This window comes from Phoxinus phoxinus, assembly GCF_949152265.1.
Source record: "Phoxinus phoxinus genome assembly, chromosome: 17".
In the NCBI taxonomy this organism is placed as follows: Eukaryota; Metazoa; Chordata; class Actinopteri; order Cypriniformes; family Leuciscidae; genus Phoxinus; species Phoxinus phoxinus.
In genome coordinates, this window is record NC_136892.1 from 30,462,109 (window position 1) to 30,486,523 (window position 24,415).

Sequence of the window (24,415 nt, forward strand, 5' to 3'; positions counted from 1 at the left end):
TCCTTTTTAAATCAATATTTTGTCAAATTATTGATTTATTTGGTAGGTAGCCATGTAATAAGCGGGACAATGTATAGCGAGGCGGTTGTTATAGCGAATACAACCCCTTCCGGCTCCGCTTCACGTCGGGGTCCTGATCAGCCTGTCGGGGTTGTAATCGCTATAACAACCGCCTCGCTCTACATAATCCCTTACATATATCATATATACAAAATTATAGAACATGTATATTACTTAAATATATATTATATATACAAATTATATATACAGTATATGTATATGTATGTATATATACACAGACACACACACCTGCTACAGAATATGTAGAAAACCACATTACAGTAAAAACTGCTGTTTGGATGAACAAGTGTACTCTTCACACAACTGTGAGTATAAGTTTACACGTTAACTAACTGATTATCCGTCTACCTCTGGTTTCAGTTTCACCGAAGGGAAATTGAACAGCCCCGCTGAGGAACATGCAGTCTGAGCTGCAATATGGGTCAAACCGCACGTATAAAACAACCAACTTCTAATTAACTAGAGAGTCGTAACGTCTCAATTCTGCCATTATATAAAGTGTCGCTTAATTAAACGGACACACATGCGAAATATAAGCTGCAAATCTGACCAGTGCGCCACAGGAAACAATGCAGAATTTCTATGACATACTATATTAATCTATAAAAAATATTAATCTTCCTTTTGCTGCATTGTATGGCTGTCATACTTGTGCACAGCAGTGTTAATAAAGTATCACTGGTATAGAATAATCGATTTTGCTTTTTAATATTTCAGTATTGTTTTTGCTTTTAGTTTTAGTTGACTGTAGAGTAAGTCATTTATCCTGCATGTCTAGATTACATACTACATTTGCCAAAATGTGTAGTATGCATGTAGTAGTATACAACCAGAGAACAATGCTTCAGATACTTTATCCCACAATGCATTGTGCTCTGGGGTCATATACTACATTTTGGCAAATGATAATGATAAATCACAGTTCTTTCTTGACTCATTATATGAGTTGATTGCCATATGTTTAAATAAAATTGCATGAAAACTTTACTAAATCAGTTTTATTATTAATCTAAGATTACAATGTGACGGTGCATGTTTTAATAAAAATATATATCTAAGACCATAGCCAATGTATAATGTCCAGTATGTGGTAAGTTTTAAGAAGTAAGAGTATTGTGAACTTCGGGTCTTCTACCTTCGTCTAATTCATCTTCTGAAGTCAGCGCACATGCATATATAGAACTGGTAGTTTTCTCTCTCTCTCCCTTCATTTGTGCCCAAGTTCGAGTTGCAAATCCTTCACGAATAAAACTAAAAATTCATTTTGTCTGACCCCAAATCAGAGGGTTTGTGCACCATGGGCTTTATTACATACTGAGGCTTAAACTGTGTTGTGGAGGAGGATGGGTATTATTATCCTGAGCTTCCCACCCAGCTATAAAACCTACATCGCCGCTCTAGAGTAGATCCACCACCACCTCCTCTCTCTCTCTCCTCTCTCTCTCTCTCTCTCTCATCTCTCTCTCCTCTCTCTCTCTCTCTCTCTCTCTCTCTCTCTCTCTCTCTCTCTCTCTCTCTCTCTCTCAATCTCTCTCTCTCTCTCTCTCTCTCTCTCTCTCTCTCTCTCTCTCTCTCTCTCTCTCTCTCTCTCTCTCTCTCTCTCTCTCTCTCTCTCTCTCCTCCTTCCTGTCAGCGTCCACACAAACCTCTCAGTCTGTCCGCGCGTGTGCTGTTGTTTTGGGCTTGTAGTTGGACGCTCGTCTGTGCTTTTTTGTGAATGGAGAGGAGACGCTCGGGCAGAGAGGATGGACAGACGTCTTTGTGTCCCTCAGAGACGGAGATGAGACCGGCTCGGATCTGAGACCACACTTAGTCCTGGAATAAAAGCACACACACACTTAGACACACACCTGAGGATCTGGACAGGGTGAGTGCGTTACTGCTAACCTGTTTTCAAGAGTTCTGCATGTGTGAAGTCTGTCTCGGTGTGTGGTTTGAGTCACAATGCGCACAATATTTGAGTCTGTGGTTGACATGTGCGTTCGTACAAGCTGTTTATGTTTGTTTGTACGTGTCCGTCGGGGATGTTTGTGTGCATCTCAGGTAGAGAACAGCATGTCTGTGGGCAGACATTTGATGACTCATGTAATTATTTGGGCCATTCTTTAGATGTCGTCTCCAGAAAATTAGCATGTGGAGTCTTTGCCCGCTGTAAACGCAAACTAACACAACAAGTAATGGACACAGCAAATCGACAATTACACCAGACACCGCTGACTCTGATGTGTGTGACAGCAGCAAAGCAAAGTGCTCCGTTATCACAACATGACTTTAAGTTATTTACTTCACAGGCTGTTCAACACTGTAAGATAAAGTGCACTTTTTCATTTCTCATGATAAATCTTTTAAATGTGGCTGATCTAAACTGATGATCGACCCACATTGCTACATTCATTGTAACAATCATCTTTAAATATACAGTACTGGTCATTGAGGTTTTAATGTTTTTGAACTTAATCTCACCAAGGCTGATCAAAAGTACAATACAAACTTTTACAATTAATACATTTTAAAATATATAAAAAATCATGTGACACTGAAGTAATGATGCTGAAAATTCAGCTTTGATCACAGGATTAATTACATTTTAATATTCAAATAGAAAACAGTTACTTGCCATTTTAATAATATTCACAATATTACTGTTTTTACTGTATTTTGGATCAAATAAATGGAGCCTTGGTGAGCAGAAGAGACTTCTTTCAAAAAATGTTTCCTAACTTTTGACCAGTATTGTACCACATTACATTTTTATATGAAATAGAAGAACTTTCCGCTTAAAGATATATAAAGCCAAACATTTTAACTGCGACTGTCACTGCTTAAAATAAGTGTAAAATATTAATTACATGTATATACCTAAAATATATAAAAGTAAATAGTTGTAGGCCATATATAAAATTATAAAGTAAAACTTTATTATACATTAATTATATTTTATCTATCTATCTATCTATCTATCTATCTATCTATCTATCTATCTATCTATCTATCTATCTATCTAATATATATATATATATATAAGATTTTATATATATTAGATTTTACATACATACATATTTGGCATCTTTCTGCGATAAGTTGATAAATTGTGAAATCGATAAAATCGATTAAAATCTATAAATTTTATCGATAAATTGCGATATAGTGCATTTTATGAACTATATTTGGGATTGAAAAAAAAAAAAAAAAAAAAAAAAAACGAACTGACGTCACAATGCAAAAATCAGATACATATCAGATTTGTTTCCACACAAAAGTGGCCCAGATCAGATTTGAAAATGTCAGACTGTGGATTTTGCTGCTCATATTATCATCCAAAAACAGATTTGAGCATTATCTGATTTATGGAAATCCACCAAAAGCATAAAAGCAAAATTTAATTAGAATTATTAAAGTTTAGACAGTCATTTGAATATGTTTGTGAAGTTTCTGAAAGGGTGTCATAAAGTTGACGTGTGTTTGTGTGTTTGAAGGACGCAGATTAAAAAGCGTGTAAATTACTGTTTGTAGCAGGTGAAGCGTGTGATGCAGGTGTCTGTACGGTCTTGCTTCATATATTTAGCAAACAGACGAATTACAGCAGACATTACACAATCCCTGTGTGTAATCTTAACAAGTCTCTTAAAGTGTCGTTTACGTTTGTTCTCATCTGTTGGCGGGGGAATCAGTCTACGGGTGAAAAGCAGCTCAAACATTTGGGACAAATTTATAGCAGAACGTTTAAAAGAACTCCGAGAGGGCCAAAAAACACGAGGCCAAACCTTCACACCACACTTTATTATGTTTTCTTTAACTTGATTAAACAAGGTTTAGTAAGGACCGGTTTAAGTCTGTGGTCTGTCTACTATTTGTATTAGGGTGGTTGACAACTGACATGCACATTGATTTTAGATTTTTTTTTAAATTATATATAAAGAAGCTTTGCCATAAATGACATTTTTAAATATATTACAATAGAAATAATTTAAAATTGTAATATTACCTTGGTGATCATAAGAGACTTCTTTAAAAATTAACAACATTAAAAATTAACATTAACAAAAGCTTAATTATAAACAAAAATCTTAATCCAAACTCATAATATGAGTATATATATATATATATATTCTTAATACATTAAGAATAAATTGATGTATTTAAAGAATTCAGAAATTGGACTGGTGCAATGAATGATAGTTTTTTATTGATTTTTACAGTATTTTTAATTACCGGTAAATAAATAAATAGCCTATATATATAAATAGAAGTTTTGTTAATGGGTTGCTGAAGTGACGTCAAGAAGATGTCAAGTAAACCAGATTTTTCTGATTCTTCATAATTTTTCTATATACCTATATATATAAATATATATATATTTCACATGATTGTTATTTTCCTGTTTATTACTGTGAAGTTGTTTTGAAACACTCTGTATTGTATAAAGAACTATATAAATAAAGGTGACATGATTAAATTTATGTCATGGTATATAGAAAAATAATGAAGAATCAGAAAAATCTGGTTTAAAATAGTTTTTTACTTGACATCTTCAGCTACCCATTAACAAAACTCAAAACTTCTGTTACTATTTAATGCAAATGTCAAACCCAAATTCCACAACCACAAAAGTAATTATTCCGACTGTGGAAACATTACAAACCATGCAAATGTCTGAAATATTCTAAACTGAAACGGAAATCAGGTTCACAGTAACCAAAGCACCTTTAAACCGTTTGCTGTGTATTATATGCAAATCACTACAGGGCAGAGAGAAACCGTATTCAAATCCACAGCCTTCTATTGGGCGATCGGTGTGCCGTTGCTAGAGTGCAGGAGAGGGAGGGAGGCAGATCTGTCTGTAAACAGGGCAAGCACTAATAGACTAAAACCTACAGGTGCCCCTGCAGGTGAGGCCCCTAAATGATCTCCCTCAGGACCCACGAACCCACGGCTGGATTTAGCCAATTTACCAGCAGTCTGAGCACCATGACACGCGCTCGCTCCTGTCTTAGACTCGAGCCCTGCCTCCCTAAAGAGGCCATGATGAAATATCTCTCACAAATGTGAACTGTTTTAACTTTTGGAGGAGATGTTGTAACTTCACCATATCAAGAGTTGGTCATCTTTGCATCACAAAGTTAGGCGAGGCATCCGTCGTGCACCGAACGCATGCATTTAACCCCCAGAATTGTGTTTAAAAAAAAAGTGCTTATGAATACATTAAGGAATAATCACTATATTAATTTTGAAGCCACAGTCTTTGTCCCAGTTAAGACGATCATCAAAGCAGGTGTTCGCCTGCGTGTGCTTATGTATTTAGTTCAAACATCAAACATAGGTGTGTGTTATTCTGAACGATCAAAGAACTGAGGGGGTAGTTTGGGTTTTTACTCACAGTGTCATTTATGTTTTGAGATATGACACATTGTGATTGATGTTGAACTCAGAACTAGTAATTCATGAACAGGTAAAGATGAAAATAGGAGATATCCGCAAACAAGGTTATTATTGATAATGCTTAAATCACACTTAATTTCTACATACCGGTTTTACTGAGCTTATAAATGATCGTTTTTATCATAACTTTAAGTAAGCTTTCAGACAAATTCAAACTGAAAACTGCTCAATTCAGAGCAATTGGTTAAAACGGAGGATTTTGTGAATCAAGCAGCACTGAAACATACTCATTGCGTGTTCATTTTCGCAAGCTGACAAGGACAACGACGCAATATCACAGAAACACATCTAGCTTTTTTTGCAATGCTCCTCCTGAATAGCGGTGCAGGAAACACTGGTCCACATGCATGCATCTTTTTTAAAATCACAAACGCTTCTCTGTGCTGAAATGAGTGTGTGGTATTTTATCAGGCTGAAGGAACTGTGTGAGGGTATTTTATGAGACGTTCTTCACCTCTTTCCACAAACTGCGTAGATCAAGACAGACACCAGAACAAAACGCTGAACTTTTTTTCAGATGATCTCTAAAAAACATCCTTTAACCTCAAGCAGGGCATTTGATTTTGGCATTGCAACAAAATGCAATCTGAAAAATGTATTTATGTTATCTATAATAATTCTATTATTTTAAATTGTTCTTCGACAATACTTAAAAGAAAGAGTTAAAATCTCCAGAAAATGTAGTGAACAAGTTTTTTTAATATTTTAATTACAGGTGAAACTCGAAAAAATTTAATAAGGAGCAAAAGTTCATTTATTTAAGTAATTCAACTTAAAAGGTGAAACTAATATTTTATATAGACTCATTACATGCAAAGTGAGATATTTCAAGCCTTTATTTGTTATAATTTTGATGATTATGGCTTATAGCTTAATATGAAAAACTTTCACAATATTCTAATTTTGAATTTGGGGTTTTCATAAGCTGTAAGCCATAATCATCAAAATTATAACAAATAAAGGCTTGAAATATCTCACTTTGCATGTAATGAGTCTATATAATATATTAGTTTCACCTTTTAAGTTGAATTACTGAAATAAATTAACTTTTGCACGATATTCGAATTTTTAGAGTTTCAACTGTATAACCAAATAATATAACAATACAAATGCAAACACGTTAATACAGAAAAACTCATGCACTGTATACAGTATATATAAATTGAATTTATATTTAATGAATGAGAAATTAAATAAGCTCTCAAACTTTTTCTCGAACGACATTTAACACGTTTTCTTGGGTTACACTATTCTGCACTTCTAATATTAACAGTCAAACTAATTAAATACTGAAACGATACCGAGCGCCTGACAGCTGAAATTTGTTGTCAGAAGCATGTGAACATTGCGATAAAATATTACTCCGTGGAAAATTACGTTGTCTTTCCTTATCGTTAGAAACATCACAAGCAAACCGCAAAGGCAACATCTACAGAATAATTCTACTACACTCCAATTGAGTACAAATTATCAAATCATTTTAAAACAAAAAAAAGTGCAAATATGGAGGAGGACAAACTGAGCTGCGGTCCAGTCGCAGATATCAATCTAAAGCATGCTCTTTCCTAGCAGTGCATCAACAGTTTCGACAGGATTTCAGATAGCATCTCGCTGAGGTGTGTGTGGGTCAGTCAACTCGGTGGGAACCAACAAGGACAATGGCTCAATAAACATACTCAATGTGCAAAGGTAAAAATGCAAAAGGTTGCATTAGGGTGCCATTCAATGTAATGGAATTTTTTTTTATTTCAAAATGTTAAAGGTCTCACCCCCTCATTCTGTTCCTTTTATTATTTACTGGTAGCTCAATGAGCTCAAATGTTGCATATGTAGTACATTTATCTAAAAAAAATTGCATTTTATTTAAAAAAAATTCACCGCCATGACTTTCCAAATCCTAATAACAAGTCCACCTTTACAGCAGTTAGGTGCCGCAACATCCACATCATTAATGCTGACAGTTTGGTCACTATTTGACACCGTTCGTGTTCAAATGATTGTGCTGAACTGTTGATTATCAACTGTTTAGTCTACTTTCTGAGGATTTTTGCCAGATTCTGATTTGTGATGTCAAAGTTAATATTACATGATAGTATCGGAAAATGTTGCATATTGTAAAACTTTGTCCGCGTTGAGCTACCAGTAATAATCATTAGAATACAAATTTTGTCAGCTTTTTTCTTTTCACATTACTAACACATGTGGGGGAGGGGGTGAGAGGACGAAAAATATATAAAAAAAATGTTGAGTGGCACCCTAGGTTGCATGTAAGGGTCAGTATTGAAAACAACAGAAAAGTTCCAGACAAAATTTAGAAAGAAGTTAGACAAATGATACAAAAAAGGTTTTCCAATAGATGTACGAGTATTGTGTAGTATTGGCGCAACTAGTCTCTGGTGGTATGTCAGCATGCGTCGGCACACAGGAAGGAGTAAATTGTCAAGGTTTGAAGGAGTTAGTCAGTGTTAAGCGTGTGTGTGGAGGGGCCAGTCGGCCCTCAAACACGCACACTATAATTATGGGAGTGAGTGAGGAGGTGTGGAGGGCCGGACTGAGAAAAGAGGAGACGAGAAACGCATGTGCTCCCAGGGTGGGTGGGAGACCTCACTGTGTCTCTCTTCCTTTTTTTCACTCCCTCCCTACTGTTGTTTTTAGCTCTGAACGCCTATTTAACTTGGCTGGATTTTCCAGGGTGGGGCTGAATTTTTTTTTTTTTTTAGTTTTGCCCAACCTGTCAGGGAACTTCTGGGGACATGAGATTTCATCCTCCCCCCTTTCTCTTTTTTTCTTTCTGCAATTAAACCTTTGAAAGAGTTTGTGTTATTTCTACACATGTGGTTAAAGGGATAATTCACCCAAAAATGAACATTTTGTCATCATTTACTCTCCCTCAAGCTGTTCCAAACCTGTATGAGTTTCTTTCTTCTGGTGAACATGAAAGAAGATATTTTAAAGAATGTTGGTATTGTAATCAAAACAGTTGACGGCACCCATTGACTTCAATAGTAGAAGAGAAAAAAAAAATACTATGGACGTCAATGGGAGCCGTAAACTGTCTGCTTATAACATTCTTCAAAATATCTTATTTTATGTTCAACAGAGAAGAGAAACTAATTCAGGTTTGGAACAACATGAGGATGAGTAATGACAAAATTGTCACTTTTGGGTGAACTATCCCTTAAAAATCATCAAAAGAATAAAATGTTATTTACGCACAATTAGCAAAGAACAAACAAATCAATTATAAATAATTCAAGGCATATTATATATGTAAAATTCTTCGATATCTATAAAAGTTATTCATTATTCCATTTCCAATTTGATGTTGGTTCATACAGGCCAAAGAAATTATTTTTGTGGCATCTATATATTTACACACCAAATATACAAGATATGTATATTTACCTGAAGGGTCACATTGTTTAAAACACAAGGCTCTCAATTTAAAAGATACAGTCCGTGTTACTTGACTATATGTTCAAACGGTAATTATAGCATCTGTCTCCTAGCAACAGCAGAAGGGACATTAAGATCCTGATTGGTAAGTGCTGAGCTCAATATTATAGAGAGAATAAAGACAATGTACAAGAGAAAAAAAACCAGTAGCTCATTTCCTTTGGCTCAGAAGCCGTTTTTGGACCATTGAACGCCAGTCGACAGCTTTCGGTGGTGGCGGGACGTATGAAAGCCTCCATCCACATGCCTGCAGTGACCACGGGGACGAGACACACTGAGATTAAACTCTATTCATAGCCATGAATGAAGGACAATGCTGCCAAAATGCCTCTTAAAAAGTCACAGTAAACATTTCAGGGAATCCGCAGGTACAATTCGGGCTCCATTCATGTATTTAGGAGCATCTAAACGGAGATCCGCTGTCCGAAAAATATAGCTTTGCAAATTCTTTATAATTGTTGGGCACTGTACAGTAGAAGTGCACTTTTAAACTAGACATGACTAAAATATATATATATATTTTTTTTTTACGATTCAACATTGCATGCCTGTTAATTAATCAAAAGTAATTGCAATTAAGCAGCACCATTATCAGAGCTCTCATGCGACGCGAGTAAAACTGGAGGTGGTGGGTTACGTTTACTCATGCCCTGACACTTTTTTTCCCGTGGAAAGCAGAAACTAGAGCCTGACCCCTTTTGCCTTCCTGTGTTGTCTTGTCTTCTTTTCTTTCCGAACGTGATAAAGATAAGTGTCAGCTTTTCTCACAATGCAAACGATCTGATTTATTTTGCTATCTGTCAAGGCCTACACAAAAAAATAGCCACTGCTTTCAATATATGTCATGAAAAGCAGAAGCCAGAGGAGCTGCTGTTTGATCGCAATCAGAGAGACACAGAGATTTGATCCTTGCATGCTCTATGGGAGCTAATTAATTATCTGATGATGTGACGCATCCTCTTTAACCGCAAAGTGCACGCACACACAAGTTACACACTTTTGCAAAAACAAGCAGTTTTTGCTCAAATCTCATTGTATATTAATAATATTTTAAAGTAGTTCTGGGTGATATGGCCAAATATATTCTCACAATATTTTTTCCCATATCATTTGATATCAATATTAATCATTTTATACTAGTAACATGGAAGGAAATGCATTTCACATGTTTGAAAATGAATTTAAACTACCTTTTAATTGAGAATGAAATCTGTTGAAATTCTGTTTTCAATTTTATTTTTTACGATTTCATAAAAATGTATCATAAAAAATTGTGTCTGATGAAATTATTTTAATCTTTTAAAATGTAAACAATTGAAAATATAACAATTAATTTACAACAAAATACTGCATTTTTATTATTCAAATAAGGTGCAACACAACAGAACGTGTATACTGTATAAATTAAAACATGGATGAACAAATATCTTGGTTATCCCTAAATCATAATAATAATAACAACAATAATACTTCAACAGATTTTTTTCAAAGTTGCAAATAAAATTTGATTGGATCATTGAAAAAAAGTTTATTGTAGTACGTTTTACATGAAAGTACTACTTCCGTCTTTCTACTTTAAAATTGCACGTTAAATTCAAAGTGTCTCTTGCCATTTCTTCGTAATTATTTGTGAAATTTACAAGCAATTTGAAGCAGTGAAAATCCTACACCAGTTTTTAGTGTACATTCAGTGTCTATTTCCTCAAGTTAAAGCTGAACTACAGTAGTCAACATTTGAAGTGGATCAAAAAAAGTTAATCAAAGACAAGAACGGGTATTGGTCAAAATTCATGTATAACTTTGATGAAAGGCTTTGATCCACAGCAAATGTTGACTACTGTATTAATATATGCGGTTTGTATTGAAGAGCTACCTGCAGACATTCTAGCATCTAATTGAAATTTAGTCAAAACTTCATTATTGATATGATTGATTTGTTTTTATGATAGATATCAATATCGATTTAGCAGCCAGCCCTGTTTTAATGCATGACACTATAACAAACTGCAGCTCTGACCAATTTCACTTTTTACCCATACACAGATTCCCCGGAGAAGATGGCGCACACAGACGAGGACTTGATCGGAATTCCCTTCCCGAACCACAGCAATGATATCCTGTGCAGTCTCAACGAGCAGCGGCGGGACGGGCTTCTGTGCGACGTCATCCTCGTCGTCAGGGATCAGGAGTACCGGACCCATCGATCAGTCCTGGCCGCCTGCAGCCAGTACTTCAAAAAACTCTTCACGGTGGCCACCGGCTCTAGTCGGGACGCCAACCCGCACGCCATCTACGAGCTGGACTTCGTGGCGCCGGAATCGCTGACGGCCATTCTGGAGTTTGCGTACACGTCGACGCTGACGGTGACCGCATCCAACGTCAAGGAAATCCTGAGTGCCGCGAGGCTCCTGGAAATTCCCTGCATCATAAACGTGTGTTTGGAAATCATGGACACGGGTGGAGGGGGAGAAGGAGGAGGACCTGCAGAAGGAGAGGAGTTTGAAGGGGATGACGAAGAAGACGAGGACGAAGAGGAGGAAATGGAGGAGGAGGTTGACTCGAAAGATGGAGAATTCGAGGACGACAATAGTGAGAAGTCTGCGCAAGGCAATGTGGCGGAAAACAAAGAGAGACGGAGAGTTTGGGAGGACAGGAGAACGGACAGCCCACCGTGTAGCTCGCAACAAGAGGCGCCGAAGCCAGACCGGGATGGACAAGAATCCCAAAGACGCCCATTGGACACTCCAAGTGCTGGGAAACCCAGAGGGCCGGAGGGATTGGAGGGCCGGGCGCTGAAGGACTTCTCCATTGAGTCCTTACTTCAAGAGGGGCTGTATCCGAAAGTGCCAGGCCTGGACAGAGGAGCTGGATTCTCGCCTCTTCTCCCAGGCTTTTATCCTCCAATGTGGGCTGCAGAATTCCCAGGCTATCCTCAGATTCTGGAGCCGCGACACCCTTTCCCCGCTGCTTCTCTGGAAAACAGTCCTCTGGACCTCGCAGTCAAGAAAGAAGTCATCAAAGAAGAGTTAAAGGATGAACCCACGAACCCTATCCTTCACAGAGACTTCCTCAAAGACTTTATGAGTCCAGGTTTGGGTATAACCTCTGACCCCGCTCTCGGCCCGATCAAAGAGGGAGCGGACTTGCGGTCCTACCTGAGCTTTCTTTCCGCCTCTCACCTCGGGACACTGTTTCCTCCGTGGCAGCTGGAGGAGGAGAGGAAGATGAAGCCCAAAGCGTCACAGCAGTGCCCGATCTGCAACAAGGTGATTCAAGGAGCGGGAAAGCTGCCGAGGCACATGCGAACACACACGGGGGAGAAGCCCTACATGTGCACCATCTGCGAGGTCCGCTTTACCAGGTGAGTCGGGTTAAAGATACAATATGTAATTTCTTTCGCCGCTAGAGGTCGCTAACCTCTTAAAATAACAAAGGCGTAGGTTGATGACGCAAAATTTCCTGCGGAATTATGGAACTTGTCGTCAAGCCGATGGATCTAATAATGTTTATGGATGAGTGAATACAACTATGTTTTTATCATGACTGTGGTGTGAAGCAGGGCACGATTGCTAATAAGAGACATATCAGAGCCACACGTGAGTCCCGCGGACATTAAGGACATTTAATTCTACCGAACTACCCGCAAGTGCTTAATACTCACACAGGTCAGTTTATTAGACGAATGAAGCTTGTGAGGTAACGCAGCGCTGTCTCACTCGCTCTACACTATCACACTAAACTGCATTTGAGTGTGTTGAAAGCTATAATGTTAGTTTGTTGGCTATATGAGACTAGCAGTAAGCTAGATCAACATTAGAATAACATACAGATCATATTCTAACATTTTATCATGTTGAACTAACATTGATTAGTTTTATGTACATTTGCTCACCTGTCTAATAAAGTACATGTAAGAGCGGCGTCTCTATCAAGTCAAAGTTTGTCACGGACGTGGAGCTCTCGGCGTCTCGAAAACGCCACGCTGATATTGATCCCCGTTTTAGTTCTCCTTTTGTCCCAAAGTCTGCTTGCCATGGTCCATAATGTTTGAACGAAACAACACCAGCGTGCAGCTAGACGTTACGCACTACGCAGTTGTCTACGGATACCAGGGATAACGCGGATATAACATCATTGACAGGCGACAAGTGAACAGGGATTACGGGACAGCCAATTATTTAAAATGGGAATTTATCTGAAATTTTAAATCTTTGGGAACTTTTGGTGTATTGTAAGTACACAACTGCAGGAAATATATCACACTGTGCAAGTGATTTTTGGATATTTTATTACAAAATTCATACATATTGTTCCTTTAAGGGGACACTCATTTTAAAAATTTTTTTGTCAATTTTCAAGTACTACCAAAATTTGCAGTACTCCCTTTAGTAATAAATGAGAGTGAGAGACAAAACTGTGTTATTCCAGTGGTCCTCTCTGTGTTGTTTTTATTGAATCATAGTTTTCAATACCATGAAGCAAATGCAGTTTTCTTAACTCTCAATAAATAAATAAACAAATATACACACAATCAAACAACACTAACGCATTAACTAAAGAGAGTTAATGAGAGAAGTTAGTGATACTATTAAAGTATACTTTCCTATAGAAGAATAGAAATACTTTGTATTTTTCGACACACTTAAGTTCTAATTAATAAAATTAACAATAATTTTAATATGTATAATTGACTTAATTAACGTTTATTAAAATTATTATTTAATTACTATTTAAAAATGTTTTCCACTTATTTATAGTGAAGGTTTATGGGTGAGTTATGGTGGGTATATTTTGTATTTTTCTATACACTTCTAATTACAATTATTACTAAACATTTAATTGATGTATTTTATTTCATTTATTATAAAATTACTCTTTTTAAAATACTTTTGAGGGGAATGATGTTTGATGGGAATGATGGTGATATTTTTATATACACTTCTAAGTATTACAATTATTATTTACCATTTAACTTATTTTCATCTACCTTTTTTTATTTAAATTATTATTAAATTACAATTAAAAAAACTTGCCAGTTTTATTTATATTGGTAGTTGATGGGAATTATGGTGGGTGTATTTTGTATTTTTCTATACATTTCCAAATATTATAATTATTATTTACCATTTTAACTTATTTTTATTTTTGCAATTTTTTAATTATTATTATTTTATTTTTTTGCCACCTTTATTTATAGTGATTGTTTATGGCAATGATAGGAAGAAATGGAGACAATGTGAATGCGCAACAACACCATTAAAGTGATAGTTCACCCACATATTTAACTAAAAACTTGCCATTTACTCGCCCTCATGTCGTTCCAAACCGGTATGACTTTCCTTCATCTGTAAACGTTCGAAACCACACGAGCATAAAAAACTTGGGTGACCTATCCCCCCTTAACATTTCAGCAATAACAAGAACAACTCGTTTAAAGTGAACGTTCACTAAAAAGCATCAGACAAATGTAATAGTTTTACAATGACAGATTTACGAGAAATAATTCTGACATGCTGTCATGCAACTTTTTCCCTCAAACAAATTACACTTGACTGTCTACAAGAATAAATAGCCTCTTTGAAGCTGAACAGCTAAGCTTCGGTATTACAACAATGAAAAGGCACATGAAAACTAGAGCAGCATCATAAGGACAAACCTGCTGTGAAACACTTTATGCATCACTGTGGTCGAAGCCCGCACGAGGTTTCCACACTGTAATAAAAGCCAAAGCGTGGTGATGTTAATATAAGACCTACATTGCACTTTTGGACTTTTCAAACACTGAAATTTCTATGAGTGAGATCTAGAGTGAGAAATAGATCAAACAACGTTTTTTCAGCTTCTGGATAACTCATCTGGATACCACATAACAGGGACACTAAATCCTGAGTGTTTCGGGTTTCGTGTTTTTTAGGTTCTTCTGTGGCTGCTACTGTTGAGCAACTTGCAGCTGTATGCTTTTCAAGTATGAAGGCGTACACCTGTTTGTGTGTTTTCCTGCATGCATATTCAATCGAGGATGCGTGAGAAAGAGTGTTTACGATGTAAAGGTGATAATACACGGGGCAATTGTTTTTAGCAATGTTGCCGGGCACTTTCCCATTGAAAATGGGCAGCACATTTCTATCTGGAATGGATACTTAAGATCGGTCGTGGGCCGTGTGTCTCACCTGGTTGCCCGCTGATGGCAACATTGCTCAAAAAGCTGCCCCGTGTATCATCATCTTAAGATTAAAAAAATAGATAAAAATCCCCACGGGTCCTCAAAAAGTAAAAAAAAAAAAAATCAGATGCATGTTATAAAACTTCTTAAATGGAATAACAAACATCCTAATTATTCTTACATTTGGGGAGGGACAAAACAGAAATCACAATACAGCCTAATGTGATTTTTAAACTGCAAAAGGTGATTATTGAAATAAATAAATAAATAGATTGCTTGTGATCTACTGTTGATGAGTTATGATAATGTTTACTTTATGGTGCTTATATTGAAATATGTTTCAGATGAGCATATTATAACGCATGGGCATTTCAAGATAAGAGTCCTGGCGTATTTCGGGCTTCTATAATGAAAACTCACACATACATATAATTGATTTTACAGTTCATTAATGATATTCTGGTTACACAATAAACTGTATCTGAAATTTGAATTTAACTTAACCGCTTCTGTCTGATGCTCCGTCACAGAAATAAAAGTTGCCAGCCAACGCCAGCGTTTTTGATCATTTTCACAAAACTTTCATGGCTCATCGCACAATATTTTTAACAATATCAAAAGAAAGAACAGAGACTCTGCTTTCAAACAACAACAAAAACAACAACTTTATGCCTTCTTTTTTATAAACTCTTAAATTTGAGTAAATTTCATAAAAAAACTTTAACAAAAAGCTAAAATAAATCGTGTGTTTTTTCTCTCTCAAAGACTACAACGTGCATAAGCAATGCTTTTATCGCTTGTTTCTGCTGCTTTTCATCTGCGTTTTGATCAGGAGATTCGCCACTCTTTCAGAAGATGTGTAATAGCGCCCCCTACCGCATAACAGTGAAAACACAGAAAGCTGGAAAATTCTGTCAATACCGGGGAAAGAGACAAGAGCATTATTTAACACATACTATTCAATACATAGGGGTTTTAGTAGTATCTGAACAATAATTACTGTTAAATAAATAAAGTTTGAAAAAGAAATATTTAAAAACCTAGTGTACTTTTTGTATTTTAATAACTTACATATATAATAAATCATTTTGCTTGTAAATATCTCCTTGTATTCCTTCCTTTATAAAGAAAAAACACATTATTAGATACATTTTCTTTGCATCCCTTAAAAAGGAACACGCCAACTTTTTGGGACTTTAGCTTATTCACCGTATCCCCAACCGGGCGGAGTGATTAGCGCAACACTGAGCGAACTCTCGTCTCCTCACCGCGGGGCTTTTCAGGCGCTGTGAGCAAATCACTCCGCAGAAGTAGCAGTGCTTCGCCTTCTGAGAATATAGTTCCCAGTATGTATACGGTTAGAAGATGTCTCATGTGGCCTTGTTATTTGTACACGCTGTCGCTGTGACTATACAAATCACAACATGTAAATAGGAAAATGTTGGCGTTATTTTGTCACTTATTGGGAGCAGTATGCTAGCTGGAGCTGTTTACCTCCAGTCTTTGTGCTAAGCTAGGCTACCGGTGGGTGCGTCAGACAGAGATGAAAAGAGTATGTAGACTTAACTTTGCGGGATACGGTGAATAAGCTAAAGTCCCTAAAAGTCGGCGTGTTCCTTTAAGTTTTTTTAATGCGCTCCTTTTTCACATTTTTTCTGATTTTGCATGTGCTCCATGGGAAAAAAGACCTGGTGCATCTTACAAGTATAAAATAACCTCAAACTTAATCGCTGTCTTACTCTTTTTCAGGCAAGACAAACTGAAGATTCACATGCGCAAGCACACCGGCGAGAGGCCCTACATCTGCCTGCACTGCAACTCCAAGTTCGTTCACAACTACGACCTGAAGAACCACTTGCGCATCCACACGGGCGTTAGGCCGTACCAGTGCGAGCATTGCTACAAGAGCTTCACGCGCTCCGACCACCTGCACCGGCACATCAAGCGTCAAAGCTGCCGTGTCTCGCGCCCGCGACGGGGCCGAAAGCCCTCCGCCTGGCGGGCCACCAACTTCCTCTTCCCCCAGGATCCCAACGCCCTCCAAGCCCCTTTGCTGGCTCAGCGGGCTGAGAAACAGCAGCCTCCGGGAGGGAAACCGATGGAGGACGTGAACGACAGCCGGGAGACTGACAGGAAGATCATCTCAGAGGACGTGAATAGGAAGCGGGGCGTGTTCGCTTTCGCTATGGCCACGGAAGACGTTCTGCCCCACCCGCCCTTTTATTCAGCGCCCTCTGACCCCTGGGCCGTGAGACTGGAACGAGCCCCGCCCATTCCCGAAGCCGCAAAGTGACTTTTCCGTTAATTCCTGAGCTCTGATTGGCTCAGCTTGAAACAGCTGCTCGCTTCGGAGAAGTCTCGGGTTCGGACTCTGTAATATTACAAATTAAAGAATTACTTTTTTTTTTTCGTTCGTTCATTCGTTCGTTTCATACGTCAGCTTCCAATGGGATGACAGGGATTTTAAAAACTTTTTAAATGACTAGATTTGGATGTGCTTTTTTTGTTAAAGCTGTTTTTGATGCTTCAGCGTTTGCTAACAATGGTGATATGCTCATAGACTGTTCAGTGCAATGGAGTATGTGAAAATTGAATGCAAAAAAATTGACAATCAGGTATGCTGAAAGAAAAATACGTCCTGCTGAAATAAGCTAGAAGCTTTGATGTTTGCATTGCATTATCTGACAATGGTTCTCTAATGTTTGCAGTAAATCAAAATTTTACAAACCTACACATTGTACATCCACTATGCAAAATACAAAAGTGGTAAAAAATTTTTTTAATTACAACAGAAACCACAAAGACAGATTAATCAGAAAAAGTCTCAGGAATTGGAAAGCATTTTTAACACGCACAAAAAAAAAAAACTTTTGTACAGCCAAAATAAGATGTCAAACCAATCTGCGGTAATGTGCAAATAATGCAAGCTGTTTTTCTCATAATAACTTTCAGGATTGAAATTATTTATATTGTGCATCTCAATCAACCCCTGATTAAACTGAACGCTCTTGTCTGCAACATTTAAAATAATAATTTGTATAGATGGCTTTCAGGTTCTATGGTGGAATTGTTCATTATCGTAGGTATTTCTATACTGAACATTGTAAAACATCCAAAGATGTGTTGTTAAAGAACAAACTTGAAATCCAATGTTTTCACCTCTTTTGCAAAGCAGTCTTTCTTTTCACATATGAAGTGTCTTGGAGGTACAGGAAACTAAAACGGGGGGGAAATGTCCACAACTTTCATATCTGAATGGCTAGAATAAATCAGCATCGGTTAAACCGAAACAAAAATATTTTCATGCTATTTATGCATATTTAAATAAGCCTTGGCTATATTTTACTAAGAGGTTTTGTAAGACACTAACACTTTTGTGTTCTGGTTTATCTAAAGAGGGGGGGTGTTTTTCAAGAGAGAATGTGTGTCCGAGCATCAGTACACGATATCTGAAATCAAACCCTCGAAACAATTCTGAAATAAAAAGCTTTTAACAGATACAAACTCACACACTGATTTTCCCCTTCAGGACTTTCTTCTAAAACACCCACAAAACGAAACACCAGTCTAACAACTCAAGAGCCACCGTACAAGTACTCAAGATGAGACATGACAATTTAATATCTCTGCACTTGACAAGGCATTTAAAATGTTTTTTATCTTGGTGTGCAAAATGCAAAGATGTTTCAATGGCCATGTAACAATGAAGGTGCTTAAAGATTTGTATATAAATATATATATATATTTGAAGCCCTTCTGTGGCTACTGGTGGGAACTTACTTGCACTATTTGTTTGATGATGTTTTAATATTGGTTACGATATATTGCTTTTTATTAAAGATTAAAAAACATACAAAAAGAATATCACAGAACATGTCTGAGATATGCACTTTACTCCTCTTTAACCCAGTAATTGGAGCCCCTAAAGGGACGTGGTTAAGAACAAAAAATAAGATGGGAGAAAGAAATATATTACAATGCTTTTGCAATGCAAAACTTCTCGGAGAATCGCAAAATCATTAAAATATATTTTTTCCACCACCATGTCCCTTTAGGGCCTCCATACAACAACAATTTCAGTGAAAGTCATTTTTATAAATATGTGTGTTATTTGTATATTAGATTAATCCCTGGTAAACGGAATCGAATTAATTCAAGAACTGGAATACAATAATAAAATAAAAACTTGTTCTTTTTGTGCTCATTGCTTTCTTGGAAATCTGACTACACGGCCAACGCTGAACTTCAGAACTGGGTCGTTTAGAGAGGCTTTTATCCACAGCGATGACAAACGCCGTGAGGTCAAGTGCATTAACCGTCTCTTTAGAGTATTTTAACGTTAAGTGCCATACTCAAGGACCATGAATTGTTCTCCCTCCTCAACGTCCGGCTTTCTGGATGATGCACCAGCTCTTTAACGGCTAACTTACCTCAACCTAAAATTACTCTGAAATCATAGCATGTGGTAGTTTGTTATGACACAAGGCGGTGAGGATCCGACAGACAGCCCTCTCTGGCACAATTAACCATCTCTGTGAGTAATCTAAACCCACACGCTAACTGCGCTTCAGTATGAGCCAGTCTCCCAAACACATACTAATGCTGTCTTGCATTATGAAGGAATTTAAAGTAGGATCGCCATTTTCCATTTTAATCTCTCTGAGCACCAAGTTTATTCTCACCATTACTTTTAATGTCTGAAATTACTTGCATCGTGTGTTTGCTGCTAGTTTTGGATCAGCATCTCACACTGATCCTTAATTTGAATTGAATGTCTCTGCACCATTAAAAAAAACTAGCCTAAAAAGATTACAAATTATTTGAATGTCTTTTTTTAAATATGTTATAGTAAGCAGCTTACTATTTTGCATTAGATTGCTTTAATCTTTACTTTAGTTGTGACAGTGGCTCAATGTTTAAGTTGAAAATGGCTCATTCACAATTACACCAAATGAAGTCGTAAAATCATAACCACTTAATGCATTTTATATACCTTTATTTAGGTGGCCACCTCTTTCACTGATATCTAGCGCCCTCTAATGGAAATGAGGATGAGATGCACATAACAAAAAAGATAAAGTTCTTTATCTTCAAACACATTTTCACCCACACTGTTCCTACCTGTACACACACACACACACACACACACATATAGTTGAAAAATTAAGGGAACACCAAATCATCACAATATAACACTATGGCTGAGAAGGAGGTAGGAAGGCATTAGGCATGTCCGAATCCAATGTTAGCTTCACTTCCTGTCTCCTAAAATAACTTCATCTGATCGATTTTTGAAGGCAGCATAGATGTATCCTTCACTACTCTTGATATCCCACAATCCTGTGCTTTAATTCCTTTCGGAAAGATGACATCTGAAAGTTTCAGTTGGTGTGTAAATGTACATTTTTGATCAACGTTCTCCACTTTTGATGTAATTTCTAGTGAGAAATTACTATTGTAGTAGTAATTAAAAATCTCTCTCTCTATTTTGCTGAATATGTTACACTATCTCTGAACAGTCTGTTTAAAATCAGTCCCATGAGATGCCTTCATGCACAAACGCTGCCTTCAAAGTCATTGCCTGAAAGGGCAGAAAGAAAACAAGTCAGCTGACCAAGTTTTCAGACGCAGCCTAAGTCAATTAGACTTCAGGGATATCAATCTGTCCAGTTAGGTCGCATAAGTAAATTGAGAATCAGGGTATGTTTACACAACAACAATGTGCTACAAACGGAAATGTTTTTTTCTTTGTACAGGTGACAACGTTATCAAAATGATCTCTGTTTTTCTAGTTTACACGGAGATGATAAGGCTATTGTTCTCAAAAACTTTTACTCTGAAACCTGTTTTCAAAAGTTTGCGTTTTCAAGCCACCAAAATGTCGTAGTCGTGTAAATTAACAGCCAAAACTCATAAAAAGTCTTCCGTTGGACAATTGACCCTTCGCAGGGAGTTTGATTGACAGGCGATCTGACCAATCATAATTGAATCCACCATTTTTGCCTGACAAAGCAGTCAGGAGAGTTAGTAGATTAACGTTGGAGGATTTGAACTTGAAAAACGGAGTGTACTGACGTCTTTCCGCGGTTAAAACAACATTCCTTCTGATGTTCATTCATGTTTATTTGATGCTATAAATTAATTAGAAGAGATGATCGGTTCACGAGCAGCTTTAACTGAGGCTCTACAGCGATCTGACAGACACATTAAAGAGCCACAAAACGGTATTTATTGTTTAAATTTCTTTTATAAATGGCCAAATTTGAAAGGTTAGACTTTGTTTCATATCAAAAGTAACCTGGTCTGTCCTCCTCTTTGCTACGCAATGTATTTTTCACTGCGTGAGAACATGTTGGGGCGTGAGAGCGGCGTGGCTTGTCGGAAGTAGCAACAGTAACTAAAATGGGCGGGTTTTTGCTAACGGTCATTTGCTTTCTCCTTGATTTGGGACTGATTTGTGCCTATAGTTTGTGTTTTGTTAGGGTCCTTGTAGCTGCAACCCAATCAGGTTGCACAGGCAGTCCAGCTTCTCCAGGATGGCACATCCATACATGCCGTCGCAAGGAGGTTTGGTGTTTCTCCCAGCACAGTTTCAATAGCGCGGATGAGATACCGGCAGTTACACGAGGAGAGCTGGACAGGGCCGCAGAAAGGCAACAACCCAGCAGCAGGACCGGTATCTGCGAGGAGGAACAGAGAACACCAGAATTGGCAGTTCTGCCATTGGTGCCATGTTCTCTTCACGAATTAGAGAGCACAAGTGACAGACGACACGAAAGAGTCTAGAGAGGCTTTGAGGAACGTTATTCTCCCTGCAAGGTCCTCACGTTCCCCTCACTTTGGGGTGCCAATGGCAGACCTGCCAATTCTGGTGTTCTCTGGCAAATACCAATCAAGCTGTACGGTGCTGTGACTGTGAGCACAGGTCCCACTAGAGGACAGACATCAGTCCCTCATGCCACCCTCATGAAGTCTGTTTCTGACAGTTTGGTCAGGAACATGCACACCATAGCTTGCTGGAGGTCATTTTAGGGCTCTAGCAGTGCTCCTCCTGTTCCTCCTCGCAGATACCGGTCCTGCTGCTGGGTTGTTGCCCTTCCACAGCCCTGTCCGGCTCTCCTTGCAACATGTCCCAGAGGTTCTCAATTGAATTCAGGTCTGGGGAACGTGAGCGCCAGATGTTGTGGCACGTGGGCAGGGTTTGAAATTCACATCCGCCAACCCGCCAAATGCGCCGTGTTACTGTTTACTTACTTTGCTGGGGAAGTTTGTGTAAGCCAAATCTGTACAGATTTAGTGCAAATACTCAACTCGTGAGTCATCATGATATTAAATACAGCGTCTGTATTTAAATGCAGAATCTGCGCATGTCTGGCTTACTTGAACATACACATCACTACGCAACAAAAACGGCACGCTTGTTTATTTGCATTGAAGCAATAGCGAATATTAAGATTTGGTTAACAGAAAATACATTGTTATTTTACAACATCCTAAATGTGCTTTGTACTGTATTGATCTGTCCACCTAAAACATATTTTTCGTAAAAAGGATGAGAATGAGTAGAAGCTCTGAATGGCCAGTAACTTAAAAAAAATTAGTAGCCAAATTGGCCAGTGGGTGAAAAAGTTAATTTAAAACCCTGCATGTGGGGTGCACGTACAATATGTATATAACAGACATTCAATTAAGGGTCAGTTTGAGATGCTGTGTAGACTAAACACTAGCCGTAATTAATTCCAGTCATTAAAAGTAATTGTGAAAATCAACTTGGTGCTCAGAAAGATTAACGTTAATACTTTTAACTGAGTTAAATTAATCTATTGTAAAATAGCGAGCTATATCTTTAAAAACATAAAAACACTTCACATACAGGCCTAGCCTACTTGTAAACGGCGTCAAACGTCGTTCTTGTTTGGCTTGTTTCAGGTAAAAAAAAAGAAAGAAAAAAAGACGTATATAAATTTGTCCGATGCTAATTGAACCCCTAGCCTAATGGTTGCCACAATTGTTTTATTCTGACAGCGAAAACTTGTTAACTTTAAACCGTATTTTTCCGTCATCTGCTATCTGCTAATAGATAATTAACCTCACCTGTGGTAGGTGAAATTGCGTTGGGCACATCCAGAACTGCCCTCCATCCATCCACAACGAATCTGTTGATTTTGTAATGCAAATGTTTAACTGCTTGCCTTTCAACCTGCACGTTTAAGTTACTCATCATTTAGGCCTAACGTTACTCACCCTCGATCTTGTTGTTCCAAACCCGCAAGACTTTCGTTCATCTTCGGAACACAAATTAAGATATTTTGATGAAATCTGAGAACTTTCTGTAAGTTACCTCCATTGACAGTATATGCAACTACCACTTTGAGGCTTCAAAAAGTTCATAAAAAGATGGTAAAACTAATCCATATTGAGCGGTTTAGTCCAAGTTTTCTGAAGAGACTCAGAAAAATTTGGAATAATTTAATTATCTTTTGGTCAGTCTCAAAAAAAAACTTATCGGGTTAACTTCATGTTCTCTTTAATTAGACGTGTCAAATATCTCTGAAATCACACTATTTACTCAATTATAAGCAATTCAACAAAGAGGTCTGTAAAGTCAGTCACCAAAAATGAAATGACCGTTAATTTTTAAATTACAGTAGCGCGCAGCTTTCTGTGGAAGAATCGCGCGCAGTAAAAAATAAGAACTAAATTGGATTTATCTTAAAATTATAATGCGTTTTGACTGATCTAATCCAGGTTTTAATAAACTGTATCTGCAAAATATAGCCTACTTTATGGAATAATTACACATTTCAGCATTAACAGCTATAAAAATTAAACCTAAAAATAATAAATAACCTGCACGGAACATTCTTTTTAGATTGCAAAAATAAAAAGGAAAACAAACCTACATTGAACATTCACGTTATTTGGTTCCCAAAAAATAACCAAAAGGGAACAATATGGGAACGTTTTCTGGGCAACAACATATAAACCAGCACAGTCTGGTTTAGTCACTGCAAGTAATCAAAGTTAGATTAATTTTAAACAGGTAATTTATGCATTAAGTTTCTTTGGAATTAAACCAATTGAAACTCAATGTAAAAATATCCCCATCATATTTACATAGTTTTAATTGACCAAACACCAAATGAAGAGACAGTACAAATATCTAATTGCAATCCAATTAAAGACGCAACAAGATAAATTCTGTCATCCATCAGTCTAAAAATGGCCAAGTGAATTGCACTGTGGGCTACAATACAAGACAATGTGCCATTACAT

The 24,415-nt window shown here is 37.3% G+C and overlaps 1 protein-coding gene and 1 long non-coding RNA gene across 2 annotated transcripts in view; one reads left to right on the plus strand and one right to left on the minus strand.

Annotated features, from left to right (window-relative positions):
- zbtb7c (zinc finger and BTB domain containing 7C) overlaps positions 1–19,332 on the plus strand; it is a 29,755-nt gene extending 10,423 nt beyond the window's left edge. Inside the window, exons 2-3 of the mRNA XM_079584981.1 lie at positions 11,020–12,337; positions 16,889–19,332. Coding sequence (XP_079441107.1) covers positions 11,034–12,337; positions 16,889–17,432 — 1,848 coding nt within the window. The 5' untranslated portion in view covers positions 11,020–11,033 and the 3' untranslated portion in view covers positions 17,433–19,332. The remainder of the gene's footprint in view (positions 1–11,019; positions 12,338–16,888) is intronic.
- LOC306984027 lies at positions 1,728–23,549 on the minus strand. The gene is made up of 3 exons (XR_013794464.1): positions 23,384–23,549; positions 23,234–23,295; positions 1,728–1,896 (listed from the first exon to the last, which is right to left on the minus strand). It is a non-coding gene; the product is annotated as an uncharacterized lncRNA (long non-coding RNA).
- Between the last annotated feature and the right edge of the window lie 866 nt (positions 23,550–24,415).